The sequence below is a fragment of the Sciurus carolinensis genome, chromosome 1 (genome assembly GCF_902686445.1).
Source record: "Sciurus carolinensis chromosome 1, mSciCar1.2, whole genome shotgun sequence".
Classification (NCBI taxonomy): domain Eukaryota; kingdom Metazoa; phylum Chordata; class Mammalia; order Rodentia; family Sciuridae; genus Sciurus; species Sciurus carolinensis.
In genome coordinates, this window is record NC_062213.1 from 164,001,581 (window position 1) to 164,023,093 (window position 21,513).

Below are 21,513 nucleotides of genomic sequence, written 5' to 3' on the forward strand. Positions count from 1 at the left end.
ATGCCAGTTGGGAGGGGTGAGGGTAAGCTAAGAGAAGTGGTCCCAAGACGTGTGCTTGGAAGTGCCTTTCGGGCCGGTGAGGATTCTGGAAAGGACATTCCTGTGGTAATAAGCGGCTTCACTGAAATGGCTTTCCTCCTGATCCCTTCACAGTGTGAGTCTAACTAGAGGACATTTTTTTACTTAAAATGCTTCATGACTTCCCAGCACTTTTAGGATCCACCTGAACATAGACCATGTGGCTTCAGCTCATGCTCTCTCCAGCCTCCCCTTGATATCAGGCGTGAAAGCCTTCCTTCAGCTTTCCATGACTGCCCAACGCCCACTGCAGGATGTTTGCAGATGCCACCCCTTCCTGAGGGTGATGTGACTCTATGTGACTGTCGCAAGGATTAATGCATATTTATGATGAGTGCTGGCCCCTAGTAAACCAGTGACCCCTCTTCTTTGCCCAGATCCTTTGCCTTAGTAACTCTGATCTTTCTTCTGGTCTCGGCTCAGTCGTTCCTCCAGGAATATTCTTGGTGTGTAGTCTTAGAGTACCAGGGACATCTTTTTCATAGCACTTGCCACACTTTTAAGTTTATATTTATGTGGCTCTTTGACAACTGTCTTCCCTCCTAGATTATTACTTTCTGTTTACTCAATGTTTCCTCTGCCCCTAGAATAATGTTATATTTAAAAATATATATATCTGCTGAAAAGTGAATGGATAGAAAAAAAATGGGGAGGTATTAGTCACAGGATACAAATTTTTAATTAGAATAAGTTCAGGAGATCTACTGTATAAAAATCAAAACATTACCGTTTCACTTAATAACAAGTATACCTAGAAATTGCTGAGAATAGATTTTAAGGTTCTCATCACAAAAATAAGTAGGTGAAGTGAAAGATATACTAATTAGCTTGATTTAGTTACTGTGCAATGTATATGGTTTCCAAACCATTGTGTTTTGGTATACACTGTAAATATCTACAATTTTTGCCAATTAAAAATAAAAATTAAAAAAACTAAAAGTAATAAGGGTAGAGATAATCAAATATTACCCTGGTTGAGTTTCTTCTTGGAATCTTAGAACTTTAGATGGATTAACCACCTTAGAAAAAAGTATATCCAATACTCTCATTTTAAAAAGGAAACTGAGGCACAGAGAGAGTTAAGTGACTCCTTATGCTCATTTGTGTTACAGTCAAGTGTGGAACCTCAAAATCAGACCCTTAATTCAATGTTCTTTCAATTAGATTGTTTTGCCAGGGCAGAATCAACAGATATCTGTGTGTATTAAGCTTATGTATTGTGGGATACTAAGGCCATGCTTAGACCAAAGAGATTATTCAAGAAGTATCTGGTTTCCCATTATTTCCCCAGCATTCGGCACAATGTCTCATGATTAAAAGGCTATAGTTGTCATGTGCTAAATACGGTAAGAAGGGAGGGTAAAAGAAAGCAATTTTGATAAACTAACTTTTGCTAAATCAGATCAGACATGAAATCAGGGTTGGAAGTGAGTCCTAATTTTCATTTGTACATAATTTTAAAGAAGTTTAAATATTTTTACTATATGCTTATAAAAACATGGTTACGTTACACTACAAATTACTTAAAGAAGAATCAAAATGCCTGACACCTAATAGAGACCCAATGTTTTGTTAAATATTAATCTGAACTATTATAATGATTTTTTTTAATTTCAGAAGAAAATTGTGAAGAAATATATGAAGACATCTATAAAACAAAAAGCAATTACCCCAAAATAGAGTGAGTTTCTCTTTGTTGGCTTTGTAATCCAATGGTATTTCCTGTTGGTTCAGTAAATAAGAGAAATGACCCCTGACTCCAGCACCACTCTTTACTAAAGGGAGGATTCACATAGAAAGTGGTGGTGAGTGATTAGAATACAACATTGTGATGAATAGGATAGTTGGAATTATACAGAATCACTTACCACAAATTTTAACTACAGTGCTTTCTCTTTTGAGAAAATGTCTACTTCCCTGAATAAAGAACAATGATACTGTGTTAAAAAAAAAATAAGTAAGAAAGGAGAAGTAAATATCAACAAAATTGCTTCAATTCTGTAGTTGCTTTTCCAGGAAAAAAAAAATCAATGATTACAATCTACCTTTGCCTTTGTGCATTACAAAGTAGTCTCGGGGACTTGGGATTAATTTAATATCTAGTAATTCATTGTTACCAAGAACAATATTTGTTCCAGTGGACATTATTTTTCATCTAGTTATAAAGGACACATTGTAGAAAGTGAAATGTCAATAGCAAGAAGTTTGAAAGTTGAAGGAAAGGGAATCCTCAGCTAGCATGTCCCTCCCTTCCCTCTCACAAACCCCAAAAGGATATTGGGAGAATTTTAATCATTGACTGGACGTCAGTGTATCACCACTGTTGCAATATTAAGTAAGTTGAAAGTCAGCACTGTGAACTTCAGGACCCAGAAATTCCTATATTTCTAGTACAGCTTATAGTCTAGGCTTCCATTATCTTCTCCTCTAAAAAAGATTTTGCTCCATAAACTCTGCAAAAATAGACACTATTGGGGGTGGATGAAAGTTTGTGCTGCAATGTAATTACTCCCTTCATGGTTGACTGGTGTGTGCTACTTCATGTTAGAATCTAAGCAAAGAAAAGCAGAGTAGTTGATAAGGACATTTTCTTCCCCTTCCTTGAGTGGGGTGTTCTGGAAATGGGACCAAAGCCTCTGGTTCTCCTTACAGCAGCCTTCATCTCAGGACTCTCTCAAATGCCATGTTGTTTATCTTCTGATTCCTCTTAGTTTAGATGGAAAAGAAGCACTTAAAAGACTGCAACAATTCTTCAGAAAGGAAAAGGGTAGATTTAAAATGAAGAAAACCAAGTCTAAAGAAAATGTAAGGTAAAGAGTCCCTTTTCACTCTCTTCAGGAGGGATTAAGTGCTGGCCTGGTGGACACACAGGCTGAGGTCCTCCACCCAGTTCTCAGAAACAGGAATGAGTGTCAGAAACTAAAACCAAAGGCCAGGCCAACTGCCCTCGTGATGCTAATGAGAAAGTGGCATGCCCCTTTGGAAAAAAATTGATGATAAAAGATTGTAAACAAGGATAGAGGGAAAGTCTTAGACAAGCAAGACCCAGAACAGAAACTTCCATCATCATCCTAGGTATCTACACACATTGTTATTGCTAAGCATTACGTTATTAATTATGTCCTTTTATGCTGTCTTGACCCTACAAGTTCCAACAGTTTTGTCTACACTTCCAAGTGTAATTTGTTTTCCTTGAGAGTGGAGTGGGGAGATGAACTATTCAAATGAACAGTTCATGTATCTCGAAGGATGACTTAGGCTAACTGCCGGTCTTTGAGGAGGTTCTAATTCACTGGTAGTGAAAGAGACTAGGGTTCTGGATTCTGGTTTCAGTTCTGCCATTTGTTCAGTGTGCAACCAGGGGCAAATCACTTCCATTCGTATCACCGGGGTGCAGTTCCCTCCTGCGTCAATGGAAGAGGGAATTGTGTAGTCTCCAGACATGACTCTCAGATGTAGGTACTGATCTGCATTTTGTGAGGGCTGGTAAAATAATTAACTAGGACCATTACCTATGTTAGGAATTATGCTCTTCTATTCTGAAGCTCTTTTAAATGGTAAAGTATCAAACTTGTGTGGTTTCAGTCCAATTGTTAGTTGGAGCTAGACTTACCAAGAGATCCTTCAGAACACGAGTTTCATATATTGTAGTCCTGATTATGACAGAAGAGCTATGCTCTATTAATTTATTTTTAGTCTCCCTTATAAAACTCCAAGCCACTTCAGGACAGAAACTGTGGATCCAATAATTTCATATACTTACCACAAAGGCCTAGTGCATAAAGCATGTTCCAAACATACCCATAGGGCTGAATTTAAGTTGAAGGCTTAAAATACATAGGTACTTCTTTCCATGTTATCTCCTTAATGGTGAGATGCGAAGTGCACCGAACAATCTAGCTGGGTCATGTGCCTTTTCCCACTTAGCCATTCACCCTCTTACATTTCTACCTGGCCTGGATTTCTCCCTAAAAGTCCCCTTTTGGCTTAAATAACATAGGCAGGATGCAGTGTCTGTAGAAGGTCCCATTAATTCATTTGTAGGTTGTTCTCCCTTGCCAATACTTACCCACACATAATGTGTCCAGGTGGCCTCTTAGAAGGTTAGTAGACAGAAATAGAATTCTGTGGATGGAGATGCTCAGGGCTGTGGGGCAGTCTGGGGCTATCTAGGTAGGAAATGGAGGACTGGCCTTCAGTGGGGATTGCTCATTTTGAATAGGTTTGGGGGTGTCTGTGATCAGAACAAAGCTGCAGGAGGTTGGCTTTACATCTTTGGCTAGAGGCATCATCTGGATTGGGACCCCTAGTAATCAATGTTAGTTGAGCTCACCTTTATGAACATGGCTTTCTTCCACTTGACCTTTCTGTGTCTTTTGTCAACCAACAGTGCATTTTCCATTTCACTGCCTGATTTAGGTAAGTGACATTTATTTACTTGTTACTGACCAAAAGTACTCAGTATTGGAATATTCAGGGACAAGGGAAGAGAAGTGGTAATCCTTCCTTCCTGCATAGTCACATTCAAAGAAAAATGGGCCCATCAAAATCAAAGATATCATATGATAGTATTTCTTTCTTTGGGAAAGAAGAAACACTTCTTGGGTAATAATACCACATACCATACTGGGAATAGATGGTTTCCTCTTAAAATCCCAAAGAAATAAGATGTTTTTGTCCCTTTTTAGGGACAAAAATTGGATTTGTACCCAGGTCTTTCTTACTATTAACTATGAAACTCATGCATTTTGCATTATACCACGTACCTCTTGGTGCATTTGATAGCCAAATTGATTCATTAAGACATAATGAATTGAATATGATCACACTGCAGCCTGAACACTAACTAAATCATGAATGGGTCCTTGGACTATTGTCTGCTTTGCCATTAAAACACTGCAGAAATTACCAGTGTTAATTCCTGCCTGACAGTGCTCCAACACATGTTCAAACACTGAATTTGCCAACAGGAAGGCCATGTGTTTAGTTGTTCACTGGTTTTTGTTCATGGGCTCTTGTTATATGGCAAGTTTGATTTCACTCCTAGTAATTTGAATGTATGTTATAATTCACAAATATGAGTTTGCCAATCTAAATAACCCATATACCTGTAAAATCACAGGTTTCCCAACATATAATCTGTGTGTGTGTGTGTTTTTAAAGTCAACTTAGAATTCTGTTTCCTAGTCAGAAAGACTTGGGTTTAGCACTCCTAATCCAAAATTCAAAAATCTGAAATGCTCCAAAATCTGAAACTTTTTGAATGCTGACATGATGTCACAGTGGAAAATTCCACACTCACCTCATGTGACAGGTTGTAGTCAAAAAGCAGGCATACTAAAAAAATTGTATAAAATTACCTTTGGGAAGGTGTATACGGTGCATATGAAATACAAAATAACCTTTGAGTTTAGATTTGGGTCCCATCACTAATATATCTCATTTTATATATGCAAAATATTCCAAAATCCAAAAAAATATGAAATCCAAAACTCTGTTCCTAAGCATTTCAAATAAGGGATAGTCAACCTGTACCTCTACCCATATTTAAAGGTATTGAAGAAATTAAGTAATGAATAATTTAAAATAATTGAATATAAATTATGAATAATTACGTCAAAAGGGCTCAAACTTGTTCAAATGGAAATCACCGGAAAATCATGGAATCCTATGTAGGGTGCCAAAAACTATAAATATTATAAGCTGAAAATGTCTAATTATGATTATATACTAAGAATCAATGTAATGCATGATTATTATTAAAAAGAAAAAGTTCCCATTAGTGTGACTTAAAAGATTTCATGAAAGAAAAAAATCAACATTAATATTCTACTAAATTTGGTTTTTCCCTGTTTTGGGAATTAAGAAAAGCAGCCCTCTACTAGTAGAAATCTTTTTCCAGGTCCAGAAAGATGGAAACTCATCTAAAATTGATTCTTCCAGCAAGTTCATATTTTTATGAACTGAGAATAAAATCATATTGATATTAATAAATAATAGGACATCTCACTATTTTGTCAATACCTCAGTTGAATTTCTTTGCAAAAGAGAACCTTTTTGTTCCAGACTATCTATAATCAGATTTTGATAAAATAGGCTTGTGGATGCACTCAGGTAATTGGGTAGTTTTATGTAATTTGGAAAGCCAAAGGTTGTATAAAACATATCTGATAATGGACAATTTTGATCCTATCTTGACCCTAGAACTTAGGTCTCAGGACGTTATCATCTATGATGATGTGGACATAAGTGAAAAAGAGTCAAAGTAAGTTAATTCACCACACTGGTCATCCCTGCTGCCACCTGACCTGTTTCCTGATGCTTTCTTAAATATGTTCAGAGAACTACCTTTCCTGATCCATGGGGACCAGAGGAAGAGTAACATGTCCTGCATGACTAAGGAAAAATGATAAAAAGCAGGCCATCCAACAGTGGTAGGGACCCAAGAGGCAGTGGACCTCTGGAATTTGTCTTTGTTTCTTATCTTTGGATCTGGAGGCTTGACATAGTTATTTAATAACCTATGTAGATGGTAGCATGCAGACTAGAAAAAAAAATTGACACAACCTCTGTTTTCAAGAATTAAATAACTATAAAGAAAAAAGAAAGAAGAGAAAGAAATCATCCTAACTCAGTGTCCCCTCTCCAGCAATTTGTTACTAGTCTTCTTCCTCTCAACCCATGGTTGGAAATGGAGGTCACCTCTGATTATCTTCAATTCATCTTCCCCTGTTCACTGAAATTACATTTCTGTCTCTATCTTACCAGTGAGCTTACTTTGGTAAGGTTACTAATAACTCCTTTGTTAAATCTATGGGATACTTTTCTTACTTGGCTTCTCAATACTCTTAAACTGTTTATAATGTCGTCTACCAAAGTGGGGGTGGGAATACTGACTTTTTCTTGGCTTCCATGTTATTGTTATTTCTTTCTTCTTTGCCTGCTTCTAATAAGTATGTATTGTGTGTGTGTGTTTGTGTGTGTGTGTGTGTGTGAAAGAGAAAGAGAGCACTCTAATTCTACCAACCATGTCTTACATAGTGTGTGCTCCTTAGATTTTCTATAACAGTTCTATTCTTCCTTTATGTCCTTGAATGTTCTCAAGGGTTCCAATTATAATCATTATGTCAACAACCTCAAAATATACATTTTGAGGTCAGATTTCTCTCCTGAACTTCAACAATTCTCCAGGAAAATTCTCATTGAAGCTCAGAATGGACATCATAATGCAGGATGTCAATCCTTCCCATCTAGACCTTGTCTTTTTCTTCTACTCTGTTAATGATTGTTTCAGTAAACACAGTTGTTCCACGCGAAACCCTAGGCATTATCCTTGACTCCTCCTCCTCTTGTGTCCGGTCTTCCTCACCCCTCTCTTTTAGTATATCTCAAGTCATTCCTGTTTCTCCTTCCCCACTGCACAGACACAATTCAGACCCTTGCTGCTTCTCAAATGGATTATTCCAACAAGAAATTCCCTGTGTGATCATTTAACCTTCATTATTTCAGTTCCTTCTCCAAACTTGATGATGATGATGATGATATACCAGGGATTGAACCCAGGGGTAATTAGCCTCTAAGCCACATTCCCAGCCTTTTTTATATATATATTTTTTTGTTTTTGAGACAGGGTCTACTAAGTTGCTTAGGGCCTCACTAAGCTGATGAGGCTGGCTTTGAACCTAAGGTCCTCCTGCCTTAACCTCCCAGGTACTAGGATTACAGGCATGCACCACTGGGCCTGGCCATTCTTCAAATTATATAAGGTGCAAATTTTCTAAGGTGTGTCACAAAACCCACACTTGCCAGCTTAAAACTGTTTGGGGTTATCCTCGGAAGGAAGTTCACACTGCTTAGGAAGACATAGACTCATACATGACCCAGCCCCTGGGACCCCTCACCTGCACTTCACACTCACCCATCATTCCAGTGTTCCATCCAAACTAAACTACTGGGAGTTTCTTGAAGTCAAAAGTTGTCCAGCATTTCTAAACCTTCACATTTGTTCCAACTTCATTAATTCATTCAACCAATATTTAGTAAGCATGCAATATGTACTGGGCACTGTGCTAGGTGTTGGGTATATGATTCCTATTCTGGTCTGATTAGATAAGTAAATGAATAAAAATAGATCTATAATTATGCATTAGAATTTGGCTGATTTGAAACAGGATATTTTAAAGTGGATATAAGGTACGTGTTAGGAGATGGTTAATACTCATTTAGATTAGATACCTCTTCTCCAAAGAGGTGAGAATGTAAAAGGACAGAAGAATAGTTCTACCTGAAATATACTTTGTGATAATTTTTGTGTGGTTAGCTATTTTTCCTTCACTGTTTAAAACTGTTTCTAGACTTTGCTTTCCCCCCAAACCCCTCTCTGACTTTATCTATTTGGGTTAGTTACCCCTTTTTTTAAATCAGAGCATATTTCTCATAATTGTAGTGGTGTGTTCCTGACTGTCTTCTCTAGACTAGGAACTCCCTGACCTGGTGACTGTCTGTGGCTTTCAGATCTGTATCATGTGGCCTGATGCCAAAACATAGTTCACTAAATTAACTACCAAACAAGGGTTTGCTATAAAAATGAGCAAAATAATCTGGAAGCACATAATAGGTAGCCATTTCTGTCTGTGAGATCAAAAGTCTCTGTGCCAAGTTGATGCAGGAGAGAGCGGTACCATTCACATAGGTGGAGCCTGGGAGCAAGAGGAGAGGTTAGGATGGGAGTTGCGGGCAGGGCAGTGGCTCAGGCACTGTGTCAATGGAAAACTGGTTGGGAAGGTGTCCTGGGTCATAAAGGTCAGGAAAGAGGGTGTTCTAAGCAGGGAATGTCATTTGGTATGAGGTGGAGGAAGACCCTAGAATATTAAGTTAGAGAAAGAATGAAATTTTTTCTTTTTTTGGAAAAATAAATTTGTAAAAATCATAAGAGAACTTGAAACATATGTAAGTTGTAAAGCATAAAAGCAAATTGCCCTGAACCTATTACTGTACTTAGGAAGTAAATTTTTTACCATATGCACAGTCCCTAACCTATCTCATTGATTCCCACCCTCCAGAAAAACACTCTCCTAACTTTTGTGTCTTTCATTCCCTTATAATAAAAACAAAAATAGTTTTATCAAACTATGATAAAAAGTTTTATTTTAGATTGGGGAACACTATAAAAATGGTGTTGTGCTGTATATAGAACACTGTAACTATTATTACTCAAATCCATCTTATTGCCAGTGTAATTCGTTCATTTTTGCTGTTTGTAAGATTCAATTTATATATATTCCAAAATTAACTTATGTATTCTCTTATTGGTAGGCACTGAGGTAGTTCCTAAGTTGGGGAACTCATGGTCAATATTCCCATAGCTATTGTTTCATATGAATGTTTGCAACATTTTTTCCTAGGAGATGCATGCAGAAGAGGGAAGAAATGCAAATTATATGGGGAACACAAATTCCTTAGAAAATTGCCAATTCCTTTCCCAAATGGTAGTACCAATTTATGACCTCTACTCAGCATATAAGGGTTCCCATTGTTTTACATACTCATGAACACTTAGAACAGAGAGCATTCTCAATTTTTGCCAATTTAGTGTGTGCAAAATAGTGTCACATTGTAGTATTAATTTGCATTACCCTCATTACTAACAAGACATACTACTACCAAAGTTCTAATCCCTTTATTCACACTAATGTCTTTCCTTCTGCACATGATTGCTTTTCTATTGGGCTGCTGGTCTTTTTTTTGTTCATCTATAGACTTAATTTATTCTGAATACAACTCCTTCGTCAATTTTATGCCAGTTATATCAAATATCTTCCCACTTTGTGGCATGCCTTTTCAATTTCCAGTCTTCAAATGAATATAGAATTTCTTAATTTTAATGTATTCAAATTTATCAGCTTACACTTTATGATTGTTGCTTTACATATCTCTTAAAAAATGTTTCTCTACTCTCAGATCGCATGATAGTCTTTCATATTTTCTTTCAAAAATTTCAGAGTTTTGCCTTTTACACTTAATCCTTAGATCTGAATTGAGTTTCATATGTATAGGGAAGCAGAGCCCAGGCAGGCTGAGGTGCACCTATAATCCCAGCAATCTGGGAGGCTGAGGCAGGAGGACTGCAAGTTTGAGGCCCACCTAGGCAACTGAATGATACCCTGTCTCAAAATAAAAAGAGTTCAAAAGTTGGGAATGTAGCTCAGTCAATAAGTACCCCTCAATTCTATTCCCACTGTGGAAAATAAAATATAATAAACAAATAAAGAAATCATTCCCTTCACTTAACCCAGTAACTCCCTTCAAGCAATTAGCTGTAATGAAAGAAAAAATCATGCATGAAAATATCTATTCTGGTGCAATTTATAAGAAGATGATATTTGGAACAACCAAAATGCCCAAATATACAGTAATTTGCTAAGTGCATTATAATATTCAACATGGCTATTTAAATATATGCTGAATATATAGTGAATAGTTTCCAGTGATACAGATAAACACACCATAATGACAAAAACAATGCAAAACTGTATGCACACAGTTATGATCTCAATTCTTGTTTTAAAAGTGGCAAAATGTTGAGAAAAAAATGGGTGCTTTAAGGTTAGATTATGCTTATTTCTATGACTGTGATAAGTTACCTAATTCTCTGATCATTCATTTTCTTCTTTGTAAACCTTATGCATGACTAAAGGACTCATGTAGTACCTACCATTAAAAAACTAATGAGTTAACATATAAAACGCCCAGAAGACCACCTTCCACTGAAGTGCTCAAATGGATATCTTCTAATACCCTTTCTTTTCCTGCATCCTTTTTGCCCTGACCCCAAATGCTAAACACTAGTTGGTTTTGACTTGTGTCATGGCAAAGTTTAGTATTATTCACATTTTAAAGGCAAAGAAACAGGCTCAGAAAGGAGACTGTGATTATAATCAGGTTGATCTCTTGCTTCTGGTTTCGAATTTGGAGCACTATAGAACAGGGGTCAGCACACAATGGCCTGTGGGCCAAATGTGGCCTGCCACTTGTTTTTCATAAATAAAACTACAAGAGTTGAATAGTTGCCATGGAGATGATATGATCTGCAAAGCCTAACATATTTACCACATGGCTTTGCATAGGTTATCAAAATGTATTTCTAAATGGCTTATCTTTCTTTAATAAACAATTGCCCAGAAAGTATTGATAATTCCATAAATGTTTAATAGTTTAGTCTTAATTTACTTGTTCAAAATATTTTTCTCCTCAGAGATGAAGATAAAATGAAAACTTGGAAGCCCAAGTTTTTGATACCAAAGGGGAAAAAAGAGAAGAAAGGTGCTGATGGATCAGAAAGGTGTGAACACAGGTGCACTTACGTGACAGCTTCTCTGCAGCACCTCTTACTGGGCTGGGTGACCTTAGACAAGTCATTAAATTGGATTCTCAGATTCCTCATCTGAGTGCAATTGAAAGCACTTAAAAGAAAAAGATTTTAAAAAATGTCAAGTCCCATACACATTTATCCTTTTCTCCCTTACTTTTGGTGAATGGGAAGTGAAGAAAGATTTCAAGTTAGCCCTTATCAAAGAATGAAAAATTTCAGTCTCCTTTTAAGCTATAGGAACTTTCTTCCCATAAGGTAGAACTTAAAGAAAACACCAATTAGATTATATGTGAAATTTGGAGAAAATCAGAAACTAGGTATTATACAGTAAGACAATTTTCCTAAAATACAATTCTATAATTATTTTAAAAATTGTAAAAAAAAAAAAAATGCCTTATCAAGTCAAGATCTAATCTTGATTCAGATGATGCAAGTTCTCCATTGCCCACTGAAAGAGGTGTGGTTTTACCAGACTCTGGTTTACCTAGAGCTCTGTGCTCCCTTCTTCTCAGTTGTTAAGACATGGGGCAGGATCTGAGGGACTTTAACAAATTTCTTGGAGAAATCCTTGGTAAATAGTCAGCGAGCTGTGAACACTGTGTGGTCTATCTGCTCTGGGAAACCTGTCTGGAAAGTCTCACTGGGGCACCCCAAAGAGTCAGACATTGGTCGGTACCAAATCTAAGCTCAGAGGATAGCAAAGCGTGGCCCTTAAATTTATTTTCCTTGGACTTAGACTTGATGTAATTTATTTGTCCCCAGTTGGAAAGATGTATTCATAGACTAGAAAAGCAACCTTTTCCCCTTAAACTTCATACTTTTAAAATGTTTGTATAGTATAGCACAACAGAATTCCAAGAAGGGAAATATTAGCATAATATTTGACTCCTCTCCCAAGAAAGTTTTTTAGTATGTTGGTAATTACAAATAAGTCCTAAGGAAATAATTTTCTAGTGCTTTTTTATATTTTATAACTGACATAATAGTGTGTTTTTACTTTCAGCTGAATAAATTTGAAAATGTGATAGGCTCTCACTAATCCTAGAGAGGTGCCAATTTCTATGTGCTCTTTGATCCTTTTAAAATGGTCTCTACTGTAACTTATTCTATCAATAAATAGGAAAAGCTTTCTGAGTTCAACCCTTTTATCATGCTTTGATTAATCAAAGATGATGGCAAGTTCTAGGAGAAGTTGGCAAGGGTATCCAGGTATAAAGTAGGGAAAGTGCAGTCCACTTTCTAAGGTGAACCAGTAGACAATGAATATGTAGGGTAAAGGGCAGCTCGCAAAGCTGAGAAGGTAGACTGGAGCAGATCTGGACTTTTCTGGTTGGCAGCAGAGAGACATTCAAAGGTTTTAAGCAAAAGAGCAGCATGATTAATTACATTTCTGAAAGATGGCCACGGAAGCAGGTATACAGATGGACTTTGTAAAACAGGAATAAGAAAATGGTGTTTCTGGTCAAAAGTGCTGATAATCTGAAATGTGGCAGTGACTGTAATCTTGTAAAGAAACAGATGTCAGAGACACTGCAGAACAGCACTGACAAGACCTTGGTGACTTTTCATTCTGTCAATATATTAATCTCCCAAGAAGCAAAACCAAATCCCATGTGCAAAGCAGAAAAGAGAGAAAGGAAGGAGTCAGACCGTGACCAGCTTCTGCTATATTAAATTCACCCACATTTATGTGCTATCATTCTTGATCGTTTGATGGAATTTTGCTTTATTAATTCTATCTGTCTCCCCATTCAGCAAACAGGATAGTTCTTTGAGCCATGTAGATTTGTGGTTCCCCAATTATGTTTGAAAAGTTGGAACCATAACCTGTAAGCCCTTTACTCACTGTTTCTGTTTCTATTAAATAATCTGAAGTTGAGTGGGAAAGCTTAAAATTTTTTCTTTTAAAAAAAAAAAGTTAATTATGCTTCCAAGTCTGATTCAGAGAAGTTCACCTTAAATTGTCTGATCAATCTGATTTTTCGATTTTTTATTTTTGACACAATAATTATATTTATGGGGTATAGTGTGACATTTCAGTATATTGTAAAATGCATAATTATCAGATCAGCATAAGTGGCATATCCATTTATCATTTGTGTTGATTACATTAAAAATCCTCTCCTAGCTGTTTTGAAATATATGCTTAATTGTCAACCAGCCATACTGTGCTCCTCCTATCCAACTGTGCTCCTATACCCATTAACCATCCTCTACCAACTTGATTTTATTCCATTTTATTTTGTGATCAAAAACATTTTTTAGGTTTGGGGATGTAGCTCAATGGTAGAGTGAGCACTAAGTATATTCAAGGCCTTACGTTCAATCCCCAGTACTGAAAAAAAAGGAAAAAAAAATTATGGAGCTGGAGGTGTAGCTCAGTGGTAGAGTGCTTTCCTAGCATGCACGAGGCCCTGGGTTTGATTCCCAACATCACACACACACACACACACAAAGTGTATATAATTTTCTTTTCAATGGCAGGGAAAAGTAATTAGTCTTACTTAACCCTTTTCGGTTGTTTTGACAATCTGCTCTAGTGGAGGTATGTGCATAAATATATAAACACACACATATATGATTTCATATGAAATTATACACAAAGTTAGTTATGACTGAATTTGTCCTGAAATAGAATGACTTTGTAGACTACCTGCATGTTTCTTGCCAGTTTTTCTCCTAGAAAGTTCTTCAGAACCAAGAAGCAAAACTTAGAAAAGAACAGAATGGGAAGAGAAGAAAAACTTTTTAGAGAAAGATTTCAGGTATGTTTTCCTTTGAAGGTAAAAATTAGCAATAGTTAATTTTACCTTTTTTAAAATTAATTAATTAATTAATTTATTTATTTATTTATTTTTGGTACCAAGAATTGAACCCAGGAGCACTCAACCACTAAGCCACATCCCCAGTCCTTTTTATTTATTCATTTAATTTCAAGACAGGGTCTCGTTAAGTTGCTTAGGGGCCTCACCAAGTGGGCTGAGGCTGACTTTGAACTTGCAATACTCCTGCCTCAGCCTCCTCAGCCACTGGGATTACAGGTGTGCCTGACCACGCCAGGCTAGAAATGTGCATTTTTAAAGATCCTAGAAATTTGCTCCACCAATACTTTATTTTTATTTTCCTAACATATTTCTATATTGACTGCCTTTGTACATACTAGTTCCTCTACCTGGAAAAAAGTTGTTCTTTATGAACTGTTCAGATGTCATCCACTCTTCCCTAGCTCCAAGTCAAGTCACTCCTTGGCACATTTTGTATCTCTACTATCTACAAATCTGTTGTAATAGTGATCCATTGTTTATAGCCAGGGTCTGTCCTGAACTAAACTCCCAAGTCCCTCTGGACAGAGATTGTTTTATCAAGTTCGTTCCCAGTCCCCAATGAAAAACTAAACTCCCAGTGCTCAGTAAGTGAATGACTGCACAAACGAGTGAGTGATAACTGAAGGGAGAGAGGAAGGAGGGAGGCAAGAATGTGTTTGATATCTTATTCTGTCACCAAGAGTCCTGGAAATTATTGCATCATTCTAAAATTCAAACAATTCTGCTTCACGTATTTTAAAGTAAAATTTTATTAAGAAAAATATTTTAACACCATCTAAGTGCTAGACAGTGGGCTGAGAGATAATATGTGCATTCTGCTCATAAAATCTGTCTAGGTCACTGCTCTACCTAAAATCTTTCTAAAGTTTCCCATTATCAAATGGATGCAGTTTAGACTTCTTGAGGGGTGACGTATAAGGCTCTTGGCGTCATGACCTTTGCTTGTTTTTCTGGTTTCAACTTCCTGCCAGTCTGTCCTTGCATTTCAGTGGACTTCCACCTGGAGTCCATTCCTCCAGGCACTTACATGGTCTACTCCTGTCACCAGGCACACCCTTGCTACTTCTCCATGCAACTTGTTCATTTATCAAGGTACAGCTGAGGCATCATCTTTTTCCAGGAAGCCCTGCCTGCACCTCCCGGTTAATCATTCTATTGACCTGTGGCCCTGAACAACCTCCAGTTTACTATAATTACAAGTTCATCATATAAACTGTGAACTCCTAGAGGGCAAGGATTATCTTATTTTTCTTCATGTGCAGAGCAAAAGACTACCTAAACATCCAAACTGTTTTTTGAACTGAACTAAAATAGGTATATACACAAATCTTTCAATCACTCCTAAATTCCACTTGAACCAAAGCTGATTACGGTTACTATATCTAGAAGTTGTGATCTGAAATTATCTGAAATTATCTACTGCAAACTGTGATGTTCTTTGATCAGGTGAAAAACAATAGTGTAGTAATTACGTGTTGAGAAGATTCCTAAATACCATCTAAGGCTTTTTTCCCTCATATTTTTGACTGTCTCACATGGAACAGAAATTCCATTTCCTATATATGTGTACAATTCTGTTCTTCCATTTTTTCTGTAGTGGGTTTTCGTAGTTGCCATTAGAAAGACGATAGTACTTCAATAATTTTTATCTAGCTCAAATTACAAAATACAGGGTACCTCATTGCTGCCAGGCATTTATGGTATAAAGATAAATAAGGCTTTTATTTTCATTTCTTAAAATAGTTTACTAAATGTTATAATAGGAGTAAATACGTAGCAAACAGTAAATTATACATGGTAGTCATAAAATTAGGTGAGGTGGTCAAAACACAAATATTTTAATAAGAAAAAAACAGCATGAGCAAAGCAATGGAAATATGAAAAGTATACAGAATATTCAAGGATTATCATATAGTTGCATGCAGCTTCAATAAAGGGGATATGGAGCAATGGGGAATGACAGCATGCCAAGAGCCTTGAATGTCTAGCTAGGAAATGTGGATCTGGGCTGGGGATATAGCTCAGTTGGTAGAGTGCTTGACTCACATGCACAAGGCCCTGGGTTCAATCCCCAGCGCCACCAAAATAATGGAGAGTTTTCAGAGCTTTGTAAGTGGGAAGGTGGCCTAGGCAGATTTGTATTCTAAGAAATCACTATGTGGGGCTGGGTTTGTGGCTCAGTGGTAGAGCGCTTGCCTAGCATGTGAGGCATTGGGTTTGATTCTTAGCACCACATATAAGTAAATTAAATAAAGGTCTATCAACACGTAAAAAAAAAAATTATATATATTAAAGATCATTGTGGACTCACAGTAAACAGTGGCCCTGAGATAACAAGAACAGTTATCAAGATGCTATTACTTTGTTAGCAAAAGAAAAATCTCATCTTCTAGCTTATACCTCTTGGTATAGGGTATCATCATACGATTTATTACCCAAATTCAGAATACTCATGAGAATGGAAGGAGGCACTCAATAACATTAATAAGAATTTGTATGTGGAGACATAAGAGTGCCCTTTATAAATGAACAGTATGTGAGAATGTTATAAACTCTAAGGTACTACACAGAGAACTTGGGTGTTTTAAAATATGTTCGTTCCTGAGTTGGAGGTAACTTTATTACCTAATAGTTAGCATGCTGTCCCTGATACTTCATTTATACTCAGGTTTCAGCTTTCTCTTCCACCAGGATCCCACTCTAGTAAAATTAGACAATGGGTGCGTGAACATTTTAAAAATATAACCATGCCAAATGTCATATTTATCATCTTGCTATGGTTTTCTTAAAATGACTTTCCTTTCACCATCTACTTTCCTGTTATTTTCTTTCCCTTGGGGGTTTTTTAATCAATATCTAGAATCTTAATTTTGAGGTAACTATATCATATCCTTCATTAATTCTGTTATTGTGAAAAAGAACAATGACTGTGTAAGTCTGGTCTGATGAGTGATTTTCATTTCAGTATGACAAAGAAATTATCGTCATCAACAGAGCGGTGGCATGTTCCAGTAATTCAAGAAATGGAATATTTGATTTGCCAATAACTCCTGGAGAAGAACTGGAAGTCATTGACACCACTGAACAAAACCTAGTGATATGTCGCAATTCTAAAGGGAAATGTAAGCTTTCTGGGTAATTGCCCATAAATGTCAATCACTGTTCAAAAAAAATTTTTTTTTCTCTAAAAACTTCAGATCAGTAACAGTGTTTTTTTTTTTCTATAGATGGATATGTACTCATTGAACATCTAGATTTCAAGTAAGGGGTTTAATTTTATACTTCAAATTGTAAGTTATAAATAATATGGCATTGTGTGCATTAGTCTCAAGGAAAGACTACTGAATTTACTGAAACTCAGAAAAATTAAATACACAGCTCCTTTATCCTGCAAGGAAACATTAGGAGAGACTTTATTACTGTCTCCTGAGTATATTATCAAAGTGCTATATAGATTGTATTTATAAATATTTTAAAGGAACATGAAAATATGAAACTAGGTAAGAAAATTCTGCAGAAATTTCCTCCTCACTATTCTATTAGCCTCTACTTCAAAATGTGTTTCTTTTTCCTAGGCATCAAGATTGGTCCAGATAGAAAGGTCAAGATCAGAAGGGAAAGGCTGCACAACTGAGAGGGGATCCTAGCGTCTTAGTCCTGCCTCGCAGCAGTTTCAGTTCACATGTCAATCGCTGGGTACGGTGGCACAAACCTGTAATCCCAGCGGCTTGGGAGGCTAAGGCAGGAGGATCATGAGTTCAAAGCCAGCCTCAGCAAAAGTGAGGTGCTAAGCAACTCGGCGAGACCCTGTCTCTAAATAAAATACAAAATAGGGTTGGGGATGTGGCTCAGTGGTTGAGTGCCCTTGAGTTCAGTCCCTGGTACCCACACCCCAAAATGAGATGGAATCTATGGAAACTTTTGTTGGGCTCTTGGAAGAAAAAACAAGAAAACCTCAACACTTAGTTGTTGATTTTACGCCTAAGAGTTTTCTCTTTCAATGTTTTTTTCACTGCTGGTTTGAGAAAATGTGGAACTGTGTATGCGAGAACTTGTTTAATGAGTCATATCCAAACTTGGAAATCAAGACTATTCAGTTGTGCAGAAGGCTGGTTTGCTTCTAATATTAGTATACAAAAGTTTGTAATTTCTAGATATTATAGTTTAAATTTGGTACAATTAAATTCTGGTAATGAAGATCCTCCATATACTCAAATTTAAGATACATTAAACAATTCTGACTTAATCTTTTTAAAAAAACCAAGGTGTAAGTGTCCTTTCACTTTATCACAAAAACAATCTGATCAATGCTATTCAACAGTGGTTTCCTTTGGGAATAGGCTGCTGAAAAACAACTTTAAGTTAAACTAGTATCATTTAAAGGTGTTTCTAAATATATTTAACAAAATCTAAAAAATATGTGCTATCTCACTTTAAAATATTATTGCCTAAAATAAGGACAATTTTGTCTATGCTCCAAAACTTAATTCAAATAGAATTCAGTATTTTTACTTAGATGAAATGGAAATTAAAAAGCAGAGCTGTAAACAATGATTCTATTTTTTTTTTTACTGATGTGCACTGCATGTCAGTGAGATTTGAAAACAGTTGAATGCATATATAGCATTTATATAAGTGGCTTTATATGTACTGAAATACTGGAGAATTTCCTTAGTTCTTTAAGCAGGGCAATTCTGGCCTTCAAGGATACAAGGGTTACAAGGCCTCTTGCTTTATACATTGAGACTATTTTTTAAGCTCCTACACTCTTTTCGTATTTTTTTGCATGTTCTAAATGGCACTTGCTTTAATAAAGACCAAGTTTATTCTAAAAGAAAGAAATCAAAGGTATTTGTATTGTTCAGAGTTTTGACAATAGCATAATTAAAATTATGAATGAAATGGCTGGAGGATTAAGAAAGGCATTATAAAGGTGATACTGAAGCTCGCTCTTTTGAAATAAAGCACAAGATGGAGAATGCCATGCTCTGGCGACTATGAAGACATCTAAGGCAAATGGAGTGGGAAGACTGCTGGGAAGCAGGGTGTTTGGGCTAGGATGCAACCCAGCATGCTTAAGCCTTTTGCTCTAGAAAGTGGTGTGCCACTTAAGGGTTAAGCAGGAAGAAAATGCCACATGTTTGGGGAAAGGGAAGTGTTTTAGCTTTTTTTACCACTTGACCTAAAGACCTGACAAGAACAATGTTAGAGAAGGAAAGTCTATTTGATGGTCAAGATTTCAGGTCTCAGACCACAGATGGTCAACTCCATTGCTTCAAGTCTAAGGTGATGCAGAACATCATGGTGGAAGAACATCACGTGGGGAACAAAAGTGGCTCAGGACATGGCAATCAGGAGGTAGAAAGGGAGAACTCCCTCACACAGACAAAATATATGCCCCAAAGGCATGCACCCAGTGACCCTTCTCCTCTTGCCACACCCTACCTGCCTAAAGTCACCAGTTAATCCATCAGTCAAGCAGATTGATGCGTTGATTAGGTCAAGGTGCTCTAACCCAATTGTTTACTCTCTTGTGCTGTCTCGTACATGAGTCTGGGGGTCGGAGGGACACCTCATATCCAAACCATAACAGGAGGCAATTGCATAGATGATAGATAACAGGGGGAAAAGACTATTTTTGCAATATTCTAAGGAAAAGGCCATCAAGTCTTAATTGAGGGTAGCAAGGATTGAAGTACATAGTACAAGAGCCCCATCAGAGATAAAGGAGACATGTTGTCTTGGTGACTTCTCAGTCAGTTGAGAATAATAATAAGGGAATGACTCCAAGACTTTTTTTCAGGAGATGAAATTAAGGCTCATACAAAGGGATAGTAATTTATTTCTGCTTGCACTAGGGTCCATGAACTCCTGAATTAAATTTACTATCCAGTAATGGGCACTTGTGGCCTCTCCTACCTTCTAGTCCAAGACTTTCTGCAGTTGATACTGCAGCAGAGGACGATTATGGCATGTGGGCAAGGAAGTGAGTGTGAGTATACAGCTAGGCTCCTTTCGAGCAGTAGTCCTGTTCAAAGAGAAGTCACTTCACTGAACAATGAAGTATTTAAATCTTGGAGCGGCAGTGGGATTAAATCTGAACTGAGATACAGATGGCCCTTGCATTTTTACCTTACCACAGAGCCTCTTCTAATTCAGTGATTCATCTCCTCTGGGTCTCAATTCCCTCATTAGTAAAATGGAGCTAAAAACACTCATCTACCTTACAGTGATGTTATGCTGTAACATAATTTAAGTAGAAGTGTTCTACAATCCTTAATAAACAATACTGTATAAGTGTTACCATACTAAGTTATTTCCATCTGAAGTTGGAAGATGCTAAAAACAAAAACTACATTTTTAAAATTCAGATCTTAAAAGACTCGAAAGAATGGATGGGGTTCGAGAATTTCTTTTACATAGGCATAAAAATTATTCAGTTTTAAAAACCCATTAAATGTTCTTATAGTAGAAACCACTTGATCTAATATACATTTATGTCCCAATTATTACCGACATGTTTTTAGAATAATTGCTTGTATTCTATCAACACTTAATGTGGTTGTTTCTATTTCAAAAACAGCCACATTTCTTTCCTTCTCTAAATCAAACTAATTTTCTCATATTATTGATCTACAAAGTTTTTAAACCTAAACACCATAATTAACACTTCAGTGATGCCCAGTCAATGCTCTCAGTCTCCCAGAAACTACCATAAAGCTTCAAAGTAAAGACCAAAGACTGAGTTTCTATTTTAATTTTGTATTAAAAGATAGTAAAGACAACACCATTCTGTCAGGTAAGATAGAACAGATTCTTAATCCTAACAGAGGATAACACTGGTCCATTAAAAAAATGTTGTCAGCTTCCCATTAACTGTGAAAAAAATACCTGAGATAATCAACTTTTAAGAAAGAATAGTTTACCTTGGCTCATGGTTTTAGAGGTTTCAACATCCATTGTCACTTGGCCCCACTACTCTTGAGCCTGTGGTGATACAGTACATTATGGTGGGAGCACATAGCAGAAGCAGCTACCCACCTCATGGAGCCGGGAAGCAGAGAGGGAGGAAAAGGGTTCAGGGTCCCAATACTCACTTCGAGAGTACACCCTATGACCTAACTTCCTTTCACTAGGCCCCACCTACTAAATGTTCTAAGGCCTCCCAATAGCACGTCTGACTGGGGACTAAGTCTTTGACACCTGGGCCTTTGGATCATTCAAGATCCAAACCTCTAG

The 21,513-nt window shown here is 36.8% G+C and overlaps 1 protein-coding gene across 5 annotated transcripts in view; it reads left to right on the forward strand.

The window, feature by feature from the left end:
- Positions 1 to 20,556, forward strand: part of Fyb2 (FYN binding protein 2) — a 95,742-nt gene extending 75,186 nt beyond the window's left edge. Inside the window, exons 12-20 of one of the 5 annotated variants that reach the window (XM_047564961.1) lie at positions 1,699 to 1,759; positions 2,790 to 2,888; positions 4,469 to 4,497; positions 6,283 to 6,343; positions 11,333 to 11,431; positions 14,121 to 14,214; positions 17,240 to 17,396; positions 17,502 to 17,535; positions 17,850 to 20,556. In XM_047564961.1, coding sequence (XP_047420917.1) covers positions 1,699 to 1,759; positions 2,790 to 2,888; positions 4,469 to 4,497; positions 6,283 to 6,343; positions 11,333 to 11,431; positions 14,121 to 14,214; positions 17,240 to 17,396; positions 17,502 to 17,535; positions 17,850 to 17,871 — 656 coding nt within the window. In that variant the 3' untranslated portion in view covers positions 17,872 to 20,556. Of the gene's footprint in view, positions 1 to 1,695; positions 1,760 to 2,789; positions 2,889 to 4,468; positions 4,498 to 6,282; positions 6,344 to 11,332; positions 11,432 to 14,120; positions 14,215 to 17,239; positions 17,397 to 17,501; positions 17,536 to 17,849 lie in introns of all 5 variants that reach the window. The other 4 variants (XM_047564954.1, XM_047564965.1, XM_047564972.1 and 1 more) reach the window with 4 other exon arrangements.
- Positions 20,557 to 21,513: the final 957 nt, after the last annotated feature.